The sequence below is a fragment of the Macaca fascicularis genome, chromosome 6 (genome assembly GCF_037993035.2).
Source record: "Macaca fascicularis isolate 582-1 chromosome 6, T2T-MFA8v1.1".
Lineage (NCBI taxonomy): Eukaryota > Metazoa > Chordata > Mammalia > Primates > Cercopithecidae > Macaca > Macaca fascicularis.
Genome location: NC_088380.1, coordinates 152,988,488 through 153,003,547, shown reverse-complemented (window position 1 = coordinate 153,003,547; position 15,060 = coordinate 152,988,488). Strand labels below are relative to the sequence as shown.

Below are 15,060 nucleotides of genomic sequence, written 5' to 3'. Positions count from 1 at the left end.
TACTGCTTGACTATAAAAACAAGCATATTTGGGGATGAAAGAGATTGTAAAATTTGGGATCCACGACTATGCTAAATAAACATGTCTCTAGACAAAAAGGGACTTCTATTATAACATGGAGATTAGAAAAGACAATAATACCCATTTTAAATTACCATTCTACTATAGATTTGTAAATCTGTAAAGATAAATTAAGTGATCCATTTAAGATCAGGCAGACAGCACATCTGTGGAACTAAAAATCAGCTGCAATTCCACACAAGTAAAATCTGTTTCACAAGCATGTCTTTTTCTTATGTATATCTGCAAGAAAAATTAACATATCTTAAGTATCAACCAACGGTTACCTTTTAAAGAATCAACAAAAGAAATTTTCTAAAGGTTAATGTTACTTACAAATAGGACTCCTTAAAATTCACACCTTGTATAATAACGTTTTAAGAACACATCTCAATTATCTTTTAAGTTATTTTAAAAAGTCAACAAATTTTTATCAGAGTAAGCTAATAGAAACATTGCCCTAAAAATGCCTCATCTGTAAAAATCTCAAATTTGTCTTTTTCCCCTTTTAATGAAATCTCTATTGCACGTATATTACACAACTGCTGAGCCAGTACATAAGCTTCACAGAAAATTTCAGACATACAATCATAAAATCAAAGAGTAAGGTCCTATATCTTTGGCCCCAAGCCAAAAAACACTACTGAAAAACCATTATCATTTACTTGCTTTAGGAAAAAAGCCAAGACTACTTAGACCTTTTCCACTTTCAGAAAAATTTACATGTTTCTGAATATGGATCTAATTTTAAGTTCCATCTTAATGTGCTCTTTCTTTCAGAGGTGAAATAGCTAATACATGTGCTTCTGAGCCACAGGTAAAAAAAATTATATCTCCTGATCTTAATGTGTATCAACAGTCATTAAAAATATCCATATTCTCGGTGGGGCGTGGTGGCTCATGCCTGTAATCCCAACACTTTGGGAGGCTGAGGCAGGTGGATCACCTGAGATCAGGAGTTCGAGACCAGCCTGACCAACATGGATAAACCCCATCTCTACTAAAAATACAAAATTAGCTGGGCGTGGTAGTACATGCCTGTAATCCCAGCTACTCGGGAGGTTGAGGCAGAAGAATCGCTTGAACCCGGGAGGCAGTGGTTGCGGTGAGCTGAGATTGCGCCATTGCATTCCAGCCTCGGCAACAAAAGCGAAACTCCGTCTCAAAAAAAAAAAAAAAAAAAAAAATCCATATTCTCTGATCAGTAGTTACACTTATGAGAGACCAGACTAAGGAAATAAAGGCAAATATAGAAAATACTACTGGCACCTAAAGCTACACACACATAAAATGTATTTATTATATAAAAACAGCATTACTTTTTAACAAAAAAAATAGTGCCAAGGTAACCATTCTCTTATTGTTGGATGTTTGTGAAATATTAGACATCCAAAGTGATGGTTATTAGCTGCGCATGGTGGTAGGCGCTTGTAATCCCAGCTACTCAGGAGGCTGAGGCAGGAGTATCGCTTGAATCCATCCAGGAGACAGAGGCTGCAGTGAACTGAGATCATGCCACTGCACTCCAGACTGAGCAACAAAGCAAGACTCCATCTCAAAAAATATATATGTAATATAAAATACAATATAATAAACAAATGTTTTTTTAAAAACTTATGGTTATGGCCAGGCACAGTGGCTCATGCCTGTAATCCCAGCACTTCAGGAGGCTGAGGTGGGAGGATAGCTTCAGCTCAGGAGTTCAAGACCAGTCTGGGCAACATAGTGAGACCCCCATCTCTAAAAAAACAAAATTGGCTGGGCGCGGTGGCTCAAGCCTGTAATCCCAGCACTTTGGGAGGCTGAGACGGGCGGATCACGAGGTCAGGAGATCGAGACCATCCTGACTAACACGGTGAAACCCCGTCTCTACTAAAAAATACAGAAAACTAGCCGGGCGCGGTGGCGGGCGCCTGTAGTCCCAACTACTCGGGAGGCTGAGGCAGGAGAATGGCGTGAACCCGGGAGGCGGAGCTTGCAGTGAGCTGAGATCTGGCCACTGCACTCCAGCCTGGGCGACAGAGCGAGACTCCGTCTCAAAAAAAAAATAAAAAAAAATAAAAAAATAAAAAATAAATAAATAAATAAACAAAATTTAAAAATTAGCCTGATGTGGCGGCACGCGCCTATAGTCCCAGCTACTTACGAGGCTGAAGCGGGAGGACTGTACAATCCTGGAAGGCTGAGGCTACAGTGAGCTATGACCATGCCACTGGATCCTGGAAGGTTGAGGCTACAGTGAGCTATGACCACGTCACTGCACTCCAGCCTGGGTGACAGAGCAAAACCCTGTCTTGATAAAAAACAAGGGCCGGGCGGGGTGGCTAACGCCTGTAATCCCAGCACTTTGGGAGGCCGAGGCAGGCAGATCATGAGGTCAAGAGTTCGAGACCAGCCTGGCCAACATGGTGAAAGCCCGTCTCTACTAAGAATGCAAAAATTAGCCAGGCGTGGCAGCACATGCCTGTAATCCCAGTTACTTGGGAGGCTGAGGCAGGAGAATCACTTGAAACCGGGAGGCAGAGGTTGTAGTGAGTCGAGATCACACTACTGCACTCCAGCCTGGGCGACAGAGCAAGACTCCACCTCAGGGGTAGGGGGAATAACAAAAAACAAAAAAACCAAAGTGACGGTTATAAAAGCAACATATACATGTGAAAAATGCTTCTAATGTAATGTCAAAGAAATCAGAATTTTACAATGAGTTTGACTGTAGCTATATAAAAATTTATACACAGTCAAGCCTGTAATCCCAGCACTTTGGGAGGCCGAGACGGGCGGATCACGAGATCAGGAGATCGAGACCATCCTGGCTAACACGGTGAAACCCCGTCTCTACTAAAAAATACAAAAAACTAGCCGGGCGAGGTGGCGGGCGCCTGTAGTCCCAGCTACTCGGGAGGCTGAGGCAGGAGAATGGTGTAAACCCGGGAGGCGGAGCTTGCAGTGAGCCGAGATCGCGCCACTGCACTCCAGCCTGGGTGACAGAGCCAGACTCCGTCTCAAAAAAAAAAAAAAAAAAAAAAAAAATTTATACACAGAAGAGAAACTGAAAATAAATACTAATAATTTTGTTTTCTCTATTTTCTATATTGTCATAATGCAATAATACTTTTATTTTTATTTTAAAAGAATGAAAGTAAATTTTTTAAAACAGTCTGACTCTGAGATCTGTGTTCAGATTATTCCTTTGATAAGACCATACTGGGCCAGGCCCGGGGGCTCACACCTGTAATCCCAGGGGCGGATCACCTGAGGTCAGGAGTTCGCGACTAGCCTGACCAATATGGAGAAACCCCGTCTCTACTAAAAATACAAAATTAGCCAGGCGTGGTGGCACATGCCTGTAATCCCAGCTACTCAGGAGGCTGAGGCAGGAGAATCGCTTGAACCCAGGTGGCGGAGGTTGCAGTGAGCCGAGATCGTGCTATTGCACTCCAGTCTGGGCAACAAGAGCAAAACTCCTCTCAAAAGAAAAAAAAAAAAAAGACAAGACCATACTGGACAAAGTAAGTAAAAATGGAGTTGACTTTCACATTTGTTAATACCTATTAAAGATATACATGTATTGGTACTTTCAAATGAAAACTTTCTGTCTTAGTCTGTTTGGGCTACTATAACAGAATACCTTAGACTAGGCAATTTAGTATTTATTTATTTTTTGAGACAGGGTCTCATTCTGTTACCCAGGATGGAGTACAGTGGCATGATCATGGCTCACTGCAGCCTCAACGTCCCAGGCTCAAGTGATCCTCCCACCTTAGCCTCCCAAGTAGGTGGGACTACAAGCGTGCACCACCATGCCCGACTAAGGCTATTTTTTTTACTTTTTTGTAAAGGCAGAGTTTTGCCCCGTTGTCCAGGCTGGTCTCGAATTCCTGGACTCAAGTGATCCACCCACCTCAGCCTCCCAAAGTGCTGGGATGACAGGCATGAGCCCACAGTTCCCAGCCAACTAGGTAATTTATAAACAGAAATGTGTTGCTCACAATTCTGCAGGCTGGGAAGTTCAAGATTAAAGCATCAGCAAACTTGGAGTCTAGTGAGGGCCCATTCCTCATAGATGGTACCTTCTATGTCCTCTCATGGTAACAAGCAGGCTCCTTACATTTTTTTTTTTTTTTTGAGATGTCCAACATGAATTTTGGGGGGACAACAACATTCAGACCATAGTACTTTCATCTTCCTTTTAAGTAATTAGGGGCTTTCATGAATGAACATGATGTGGAAGAAATAACCCTAGGTTTATTTGGGAGGAAAACATATACATACATTCATCAGTTGCAAATACCATTTGGGTATTTGGACGATAGCTCCTGGTATAGTAACCACCAGCTAAATATATGCGCAAAATTAGACTACTAAAAACTTCTTTCTTTTCTAATTGTCAATTACCTATATATACATATGAGAATGTTCATTCATTTAAACATATACTGAATGTTTACTAAGTGCCAAGCATATTGCTTGGTAATGGAATTACTCTGAACAAAACAGACCTTGCCCTGCACTCCCATGGCCAAGAGGTAGACATGCAAACAAATAATTACAGTACAAAATAACAAATTGTATAAAAAGATATTAATAAGGAAGTAAGTAGCAACATTGTGAGAGGATAAGAGAAGACAGTGGCAAGAAACATAGGGCTATAAAAGCAACTTCTGGCTTCTAGCCTATAGTTATCGGGCCAGGAAGGATGAAGTCAGACATCTTTAAAAGGCAGACCAAAGGACATAAGAATAAATACATTCTTAAGTTAGTGGACTAAAACTTGCCAAGAAGTCTTCTGGCCAAAGTTCTTTTCTATGAAATCATGAATGGTATCCTTAAATCCTACAGCACTTTAGAGGCACACTAACTCTCTGAAGCCACTAAGTACACTTAGAAAATTACCAATTCTTCCCAAACTTAAGAATATACCTCAAAATACTTATTTAACCCGTAGTTTATTTACCAGGTGGTCAGGTCTAACAATTGCTAGATGATTATTTTTCCTCCCATTTGGGCAACTGCAGAGATTACCATCCAGAGTTCAATTTGAAAAGGACCGCCAACATAAAGCAACATGTAAACTCTAGAGTTCAACCAAAGTATACGCATCATGATCACTGAACCCATAAATATGAACCAATGAAATAAACTTATTCTATTAACCTTATTGCTGCCTTTTCTATCACACTCCAAGCTGACAACATATTCAGTCTCCCAGTGCACTTTAAAAGACACTGATATGGCCAGAACTCACAAAAACCGCACATCAAGTCTATGACTTTGACTAGCAGTTCCTGTTGCTACCTATAGCACCTGCAATGAGACTCTAGATCTGCCTTGTAATAGACTGATTATTATTATTTAAGTGGCAGTGGTGTTTAACAGTAATAAGCAAAATACTTTTGTAGACAGTTTCACGTATTTTCATACTCCAAAAACCATAAAATGTTGTTTATATTTATAGAATGATTCAAAGGTACACAAACCACTTAGTCTACATTTTTAATACTCATAACAGACTTGGTGAAGTAGGTAAAAGGCAAATAAAATTTAATTCTGTTTAACAGAAAAAGGTAGACAATTTCTCCTGTCACAGAGTGAATCAGAAACAGATATGGAACTAGACATTAAATGCCCTGATTCATACAACGTCTATTAAAGTAAGATAGACAGATGCAAACTGTCCAAAGAGTTTACAAATTCCACCATGCTTTTTAAAACATACACCAAGAGAAAGTTTTACACTAAGCCAAACAAGCAGCAGTGAATAATACATATTTATACATTTTATATAATATAAATAAAACATTCCCCATTAAATACAACATGTTTTGATAGAAATACAGGTTACTGAAAAATGCTTGCCTGATCTTTTTTTAAACTTGCAGAAATTTATTTAGTGATGCACTTATCTCCTGAATTTAGTAGAACCGTACTTTAAAGGGGTTCACATACTTACAATGAGCAGTTATTTCTGACAGAAAGAAACCATGACATCTCTAAATTGTGCATGATCCCTACACAGTCTCTATGACTAGGATATCTAGGATATTTTGAAAGTGAGGAAAGATGAAGGCCCCAAACAAGAACTGAGTCTAGTTTACTCATACAGCTGTAGGGAAAGAGAGAAACTTCTTGACTGAGATATTGGTTTCCCTCCCTTTTACTGCACTGCCAACAAAAATGGTGGTACTAGTTTATTCCAGCCAGTTAAGGTGTCGTTTCTTCCTGTCTCCCTCCTGTCTTTCCTCTAATAAAAGTAATAGATGTGTTTGCTACCTACAAAGGGAATGGAAGATGACAGTTATAAGCTCTACTAGCCCATGACATTACTAACTAGTCCATAGGGAATAATCAACTGTAAACTAGATTGGTTTAGAAATACCTCCTATTAGGCCGGGTGCGGCAGCTTACGCCTGTAATCCCAGCACTTTGGGAGCCGGGTCACCTGAGGTCAGGAGTTCAAGACCAGCCTGACCAACACGGTGAAACCCCATCTCTACCAAAAATACAAAAATTAGCCAGGCAAGGTGGTGCATGCCTGTAATCCCAGATACTTGGGAGGTTGAGGCAGGAGAATCGCTTGAACCCCGGAGACGGAGGCTGCAGTGAGCCAAGATCGTGCCACTGCACTCCAGCCTCGGCAACCGAGACTCTGTCTTGAAAAAAAAAAAAAAAAAGAAATACCTCCTGTTATATGCATATGTTTCACTAGGGACAAGCTGTAACATTTTAAAAATCCCCCAGGAATTGGAAGCTTTTATAAATTTAATTTACTGTAAACTAAGTTAAATAAGAAAATGTGATAGAAAATCATGTGCACACAGGCCGGGCGCAGTGGCTCATGCCTGTAATCCCAGCGCTTTGGGAGGCCGAGGCAGACAGATCACAAGGTCAGGAGTTCAAAACCAGCCTGGCCAACATAGTGAAACCCCCTCTCTACTAAAAAAACACAAAAAATTAGCCAGGCATGGTGGCGGGCACCTGTAATCCCAGCTACTCAGGAGGCTGAAGCAGGAGAATCACTTGAACCCAGCAGGCGGAGGTTGCAGTGAGCGCCACCGCACTCCAGCCTGGGTGACAGTGTGAGACTCCATCTCAAAAACAAAAGCAAAAGGAAAAAAAAAAAATCATGTGCACAGCTATAGTTTTGATTCCAACCTAGCCAGTGCAACTATACTATCTCAAAGCCTAGCAACTGCTCTGAAATGCAATGTTGTAGCAACATGCCAATCTGCCATGAAAATTTTCTTGAATCTGGAATATGCAAAAAAGTAAATTTACAAACACAGCCCACTTTAGCATATCATTTATTACATTTTAGGATATCTAAACAAACAAAAAATCTCCCATGATGACATACTAAGGATAAAAATATACATGGTATCTGCATTTACTTTATTATTATTAATATCTCCATTCAAAACCATTACTTAGGCGAGTTAAAAGTAAGTATTTTAGGCCAGGTGCAGCGGCTCATGCCTGTAATCCCAGCATTCTGGGAGGCTGAGGTGGGTGGATCACCTGAGGTCAAGAACTGGAGACCAACCTGGCCAACACGGTAAAACCCCCATCTCTACTAAAAATACAAAAAATTACCCGGGCATGGTGGCAAGTGCCTGTAAGCCCAGCTACTAGTGAGGCTGGGGTAGGAGAATCGCTTGAACCCAGGAGGCAGAGGTTGCAGTGACCTGAGATTGCACCACCAAACTCCAGCCTGGGCAACAAAAGCTAAACGCCATCTCAAATAAACAAACAAACAAATAAATAAATAAATATTTTAGCCTTTTTTTTACCCTAAATAACAAAAATTAAAAAAAAAAAATAAGCATGTGAACTTTAAGTTGAATATATAACTCAAAAAGAGAAACTAAACTCAAGTAATCATTTTGAAAGATAATTTTTACTCATGAAAATTACAGAATGATCATACTTATGAGTCTAAGTAGCTTTAGAAAAAAAAAAAAGCCTAAGCAAGATGAAGCTCCCACCCAGACTAACTCTCAACATTAAGGGGGGAAAAAAAAACCAAAAAGCACTACTCAGAGTAAAACATCTTAGGGAGCTTTAAAAAAAAAAAAAAAAAAAAAAAAAGAAAAGAAAAAGCAAGTAACTACAAGGCTAAAAGTTGTTACCTTCTATCCAAGACATAAAATGTATGTTTAATACTTCTTAAAAGGATATCTACTAACAAAATTAAACTTGTATGGAAAGTAGGCTTTTTTTTTAAAGGCATCAGAGCAGCAGGAATACAAAATAAAGAGATGTATTTTTTCTTTTTTAATCTTAACATGAATAATACTTTTCTTATTTTTATTATTTTGAGATGGAGTCTGGCTCTGTCGCCCAGGCTGGAGTGCAGTGGCACCATCTCATCTCGGATCACTGAAACCTACGCCTCCTGGGATTCAAGTGATTCTTCTGCCTCAGCCTCCCCAGTAGCTGGGACTACAGACACGCCCCACCACGCCCGGCTAACTTTTACATTTTCTGTAGAGACGGAGTTTCACCATATTGGCCAGGCTGGTCTCGAACTCCTGACCTCATGATCCGCCCACCTGGGCTTCCCAAAGTATTGGGAATAGAGGCGTGAGCCACCGTGCCCGGCCACATGAAGAACACTTTAAACATAAAGATATTTTTCTTTTTTCAATCTTTTCCCATATACGGTCAATTTCACTACATCCATTTTATTTCCCACCTTCACCACAAACCATTTCCATCTTTGTGCCCAAAACTTCATTGTAGGGGTGAAAAAACCCCTATTCAAGAGACCTATATTCTTCTAAAAAACCTTCGAGTGTGTTCAGAAGTCATTTTCACTGAAAAATTAACAGGGAAGTAGCTTGACACTGTCCCCCAAAAGCTCCTTTATCATGCCTCCACACCTCCCAAACTACTCCCTATCTTCACCTCTGAAAAACACTCAATTTTCCACTAATGCAGTCTGACCTAATGAATCGAAGCCTGCACATCTCTTCTTCTATCCCTTTCTTTCAAGCAGAAAGCCCTAACCTTCAATAAGAGAATAAGCAGAAGCAAGGAGGAGGCAGAACATATCCTTTCCTTTCCAGTAACTAGCCATACCCCATTCCCCCAAATAAACACTCCACAACCCTAGCCTTTAAAATGGTTATCAAACATGGCCAGGTCCAGTGGCTCACGCCTGTAATCCCAGCACTTTGGAAGGCCAAGGCGAGCGGATCACCTGAGGTCAGGAGTTCGAGACCACCCTGGCCAACATGTCTCTACTAAAAACACAAAAAATTAGCTGGGCGTGCTGGCGCGCGCCTGTAGTCCCAGCTACTCGGGAGGCTGAGGCAGAAGAATCGCTTGAACCCGGGAGGTGGAGGTTGCAGTGAGCCGAGATCGAGCCACTGAACTCCAGCCTAGGAGACAGAGTGAGGCATTGTTTGGGAAAAAAAGGTTATAAAACAAACAAAATGTTGATACCTCTATTACCTCTTTCAAGCCTCCCAAGAACATTTCTACTAACACTACCCAAAATATTTTTAAAAGACCGGTCTCATTCTTTTGAGTCCCTCATCCTACACCCCAATTATCTTCAGGGGTCCTCTCAATCTTACAAAAACATTTACAAAACTGTCCTCTCAATCGCACAAGAATATTTACAAATCTCTTATTCTTTCTACCGCTCCTTTTATTCCTCCAACACCTGTATCTAAAAATCCCTATATGCTGTTAGGTACACTCCCCCACCAATAAATGCTGCATACCAGTGTAGCCCTTTCAACCCTCAACTAAACTTACAAAAACCTATTTTTTCCAACCTTCATGTATCTAAAAGTCATCAGTTCCTCTAGCACTATCGAGTCCTCAATAATACTTTAAAATCCCTTAATATCTTTGCTACCACACTTATCACGTCCCCAATAATTTCTAAAACCCTTCAAATGCCACACATCCTTTCCATCTACTCCATAGTATTTTTCAAATCCTCCAATATTCTTGATCCCTTAGAACTCACCAATAATAGCTATATAGTTTCAATGTCCCTGCTATCCGCTTCTGCCCTCATATTTCGAAAATGCCCTCGATATTTTGCTTGTAGACCTTTCAGTCCCAGAATAATAATGTTTATCAAACCCTTGATGATATTCTGCTATTCCCTTCGACATCCCAATATTCACATTTCAAAAATTCCTCAAGAGCCCTGCTACCCCTCTCTCAGTTCTCAAACAGCAATGTTTTAAATTCCCTTACTGCCCCTGCTACCCCTTCCAACACCCCGATATTTGCGTTTGAAAAGCCCTCGCTGTCCTTGCCTGCCCCCCCAGTCCCACATCCACGGTGCCTCTCCGTCCCCAGCGCTCCTCTTCCACCCTCAGCCCCACCACAATGGTGATAGTACTACAGGGAAGGCGTCGCCGGGACCTCCCGGCCGCGGCCCCTCAGCGCCGCCCCCCACGCCGCCTCCCCTCCCCCACGCCCCCGCGGGCCCCCAACGCCCACGTTCGCCGGCCCCGGCCCAGCCCGGCTCACTCACATCGGCTCCAGTAACTTGGCCAGCCAGGACTTGAGGGCATCCACATCCTCTATGAGCATGGTGCAGGGAAGGCGGGCTCGGCCGCCGCTCTTCTTCAGGCCTGCCGTGGGTCTCCACTACGCCGCCTCCTCACGTTCCCTTCACAGCTCCCGGTGCCCCAGCCCACCGGGCATCTTAGGAGACTTCAACCTACTCCCCCGGCCGGGGCCTAACAGGAACTAACCCAAGAGCCCTCACTCAACCTAGCCCGAAGGTTGAGGTGGGCGGGAGACAGTGCCGAGTGGCAGGCCTGAGAACCAATAAGAGAGAGAGGGCCCTGAGGGCAAGACCAATGAAAAGGCTCGCTCGCCCCGCCGGCAGGCCGTACCCAGTCAGGGAGGAGAGATATAGCAAGGTAGGTGGAGAGCTTACGTGAACTCCTGGTGCAAGATGGTATCTTGGAAAAGGTGCTTTGCCTCTTAAAGGGGCAGCGGCGCCTTTTTTTGACCACGCCGCCGCCCGCCGCGGAATACTGGTGTCTGCTGCTGGGAGTGCCTGGGGGAACCCGGCGAGCCCCTCAGCCTGGTTCCTTCCTCTCGTTTTTCCTGGAAACACACACTCGTGTCCCGAAATGACTCAGCTGTAGTAAATCTGCAACACAACGTGCAATACGTTCACGTTCGACACATTGCACAGAATGCAAAATTTTACTTTTTTTCTTTACACACTCATGTTGATCGGCACTCACGTTTGTATTTTTTGCTGCTCTGCTTTAATTACGCAGAATGTTTCTGACAACCATACCTTGGAATCCAGTAATCGTCATTTTTAAAACGTGGCGCACGGATGTAAAAGGCTGAGGCCATTTCAATTTTGCTAGTATTATTAATAAATGTTGCTTTATTTAGAAAGAAAAACGACTCCAATAGTTTGGTTCTAATTATCTTTTCATTGCATATCTAAAATTCAGTGGTTGGGGGACGGGTAGGGAGAATTTTAATCAGCAAAGAAGGATTAAAAAAATAATTTTAAAGAAAAATTAGACACTACCGATATAGTCAACTTAACTTTCTAGTAGGTGAGAAATTCCTTCTGGAGTTTTGAAATCACTGTTTTAGCACTGATGTTAAAATGCTTACCCAATAACATATACTGAGTCCCTGCAATTGCCAGCACTGAGTAAGGCACTGGGAGTCCAGTGGTGAGCAAAACGGAGCTTCTCCTCTTAAGAAGATGAACAGTTTTATGGGGTTATGCATTGTAATAACATTTTGAAAAATACCTAATGAGCACACACCTCATATAAAAGAAATGGATCAACCTCAAATAAACAAACATACCATATATATACAGAACAGGTAGAGGCACACTTCTGCAAAGGATCAGACACTAAATATTTTTGGTTTTGTGAGCCTTGAGGTATCTATGGCAACTACCCAACATACAATGTCTTGGCATAAAATTATACATGGACAGTATGTAAATAGAATGATTGTGGCTGTATTACAAAAATTTATTAAAATTATATAAAATTTTAAATTTATATAATTTTCACATACCATTTTTTTCACCATTTAAAAATGTAGGCCGGGCCGGGCGGCGGTACCTCACGCCTGTAAGCCCAGCATTCTGGGAGGCCAAGGCGGGTGGATCACCTAGAGTCAGGAGTTCGAGACCAACCTGACCAACATGGTGAAACCGGTCTCTACTAAAAATACAAAATTAGCCAGACATGGTGGCGCACGTCTGTAATCCCAGCTACTCGGGAGACGGAGGCAGGAGAATCGCTTGAACCTGGGAGGCGGAGGTTGCAGTGAGCCAAGATCGCGACAAGAGCGAAACTCCATCTAAAAAAAAAAAAAAAAAAAAAAAAAAAGCAGGGGGGGAGGCCGGCGCGCAGTGACTCATGCCTGTAATCCCAACATTTTGGGAGGCCAAGGCGAGTGGATCACCTGAGGTCAGGAGTTCGAGACGAGCTTGGCCAATATGGTGAAACCCCGTCTCTAGTGAAGATACAAAAATTAACCAGGTGTGGGACGGTTGTGGGCCGGGCGCAGTGGCTCACGCCTGTAATTCCAGCGCTTTGGGAGGCCAAGGCAGGCAGATCACGCCAACATAGTGAAATCCCGCCTCTACTAAAAATACAAAAAATTAGCTGGGTATGGTGGCGGGCGCCTGTAATCAATCCCAGCTACTCGGGAGGCTGAGGCAGGAGAACCACTTGAACCCGGGCGGCAGGGGTTGGAGTGAGCCAAGATCGAGCCACTGCACTCCAGCTCTGGTGACAGAGGGAGACTCTGTCTCAAAAAAAAAAAAAAAAAAAAGATTATGGCTGGGCGCGGTGGCTCACGCCTGTAATCCCTGCACTTTGGGAAGTCGAGGCAGGCGGATCATGAGGTAAGGAGATCGAGACCAGCCTGGCCAACATGGTGAAACCCGTCTCTACTAAAAATACAAAAATTAGCCGGGCGTGGTGGCACATGCCTGTAGTCACAGCTACTCAGAAGGCTGAGGCAGGAGAATCACTTGAACCCAGGAGCCAAGATCGGGCCACTGCACTTCAGCCTCAACGACACAGCGAGACTCTGTCTCAAAAACAAACAAACAAAAAATTAGCCGGCCGTGGTGGCACACGCCTGTAATCCCAGCTACTTGGGAGTCTGAGGCAGGAGAATTGATTGAACTGGAGAGGTGGAGGTGGCAGTGAGCTGAGATCATATTACTGCCCTCCAGCCTGGGCAAAAGAGCAAGACCCTGTCTCAAATAAATAAATTAATTAATTTAATTTAATTTAATACAAACAAAAATGTAAAGGCCATTGTAACCTCACAGGTGTACAAAGCAGATGCCAGCAGGGTTTAGTTTGCTGGCCCCAGTATATAAATCCCTTACATAGAGTAGTAAAATCAGAGGTGCACTTAAAACTCATCTAATGAAACTCTCTCACCAAACCCCTGCTCACAACTTTGCAAATGAAGGAAAAGGCCCAGAGAGGCAAGTGGTTTACTCAGAATTACACCTCTGTGGAGTAGAAGTAGCATCCAGAAGTTCTGACAGCAAGCCAAGAGCTTTCTCACTTGCAACTCTTGCCTCTTCTTTTCTCTCTCCTCTTCCCCCTCCTTTTTTTAAGTTTATCCACATTTTCCCTTCACTTCGAACAGCTACAGAAATTAGCTAGCTGTGGTGGCACATGCCTGTAATCTCAGCTACTTGGGAGACTGAGGCATGAGAATTGCTTTAACCTGGGAAACAGAGGTTGCAGTAAACCGAGATCAAGCCACTGCACTCCAACCTGGGTGACAGAGTGAGACTGCTGGAAAAAAAAAAAAAAAAGAAAGAAACAAAAACTAGCTCCCCTCTTTGATCTCTTGCTCGGGGGAAAGCTAGTCATCATGTTTCAAGACATTCTAGCAGCCCTATGGAGAGGCCCACATTGAGAGGAACTGAGACAACTGAGACCCCTTCCCAACCCAGGGAGAGTGGGAGTGGTTATAAAAGTGCAACATGAGGGACACTTTTGGTGTTGGAACTGTTTTGATTCTTGACTGTGACGGTGGATGCAGGAACTACAGGATGGTAAACTGAATAGAACTAAACATATATAAAGTCAAGTTGATGGCTGGGTCAAAAAAAAGAAAAAATAGAACTAAACTTACATACATATGCACAGAAGAAGGGACCTCAAAAAGTTCATGGAAAAGGGCAATTAAAAGAAAAATAAGGCCAGGCACGGTGGCTCACGCCTATAATTCCAGCACTTTGGGAGGCTGAGGCAGGTGGATCAAAAGGTCAAGACATGGAGACCTGGGCCGGGCGCGGTGGCTCAAGCCTGTAATCCCAGCACTTTGGGAGGCCGAGACGGGCGGATCACAAGGTCAGGAAATCGAGACCATCCTGGCTATCCCGGTGAAACCCCGTCTCTACTAAAAAATACAAAAAACTAGCCGGGCGAAGTGGCGGGCGCCTGTAGTTCCAGCTACTGGGGAGGCTGAGGCAGGAGAATGGCGGGCACACGGGAGGCGGAGCTTGCAGTGAGCTGAGATCCGGCCACAGCACTCCAGACTGGGCGACAGAGCGAGACTCCGTCTCAAAACAAAACAAAAAAAGACATCCAGACCATCCTGGCTAACACGTTGAAACCCCGTCTCTACTAAAAATACATACACACACACAAAATTAGCCAGGTGTGGCAGCGTGCGCTGGTAGTCCCAGCTGCTGGGGAGGCTGAGGCAGGAGAATGGCACGAACCCGGGAGGCAGAGGTTGCATTGAGCCGAGATCGCACCACTGCACTCCAGCCTGGGTGACAGAGCAAGACTCAGTCTCAAAAAAAAAAAAAAGAGGCCGCGCGCGGTGGCTCAAGCCTGTAATCCCAGCACTTTGGGAGGCCGAGATGGGCGGATCACGAGGTCAGGAGATCGAGACCATCCTGGCTAACACGGTGAAACCCCGTCTCTACTACGAAATACAAAAAATAGCCGGGCGAGGTGGCAGCGCCTGTAGTCACAGCTACTCGGGAGGCTG

The 15,060-nt window shown here is 43.4% G+C and overlaps 1 protein-coding gene across 2 annotated transcripts in view; it reads right to left on the bottom strand.

Annotated features, from left to right (window-relative positions):
• Nucleotides 1–10,783, bottom strand: part of RBM27 (RNA binding motif protein 27) — an 86,050-nt gene extending 75,267 nt beyond the window's left edge. For both annotated transcript variants that reach the window (XM_005558140.4, XM_005558141.4), the window contains exon 1: nt 10,559–10,783. In XM_005558140.4, coding sequence (XP_005558197.1) covers nt 10,559–10,617 — 59 coding nt within the window. In that variant the 5' untranslated portion in view covers nt 10,618–10,783. The remainder of the gene's footprint in view (nt 1–10,558) is intronic.
• Nucleotides 10,784–15,060: the final 4,277 nt, after the last annotated feature.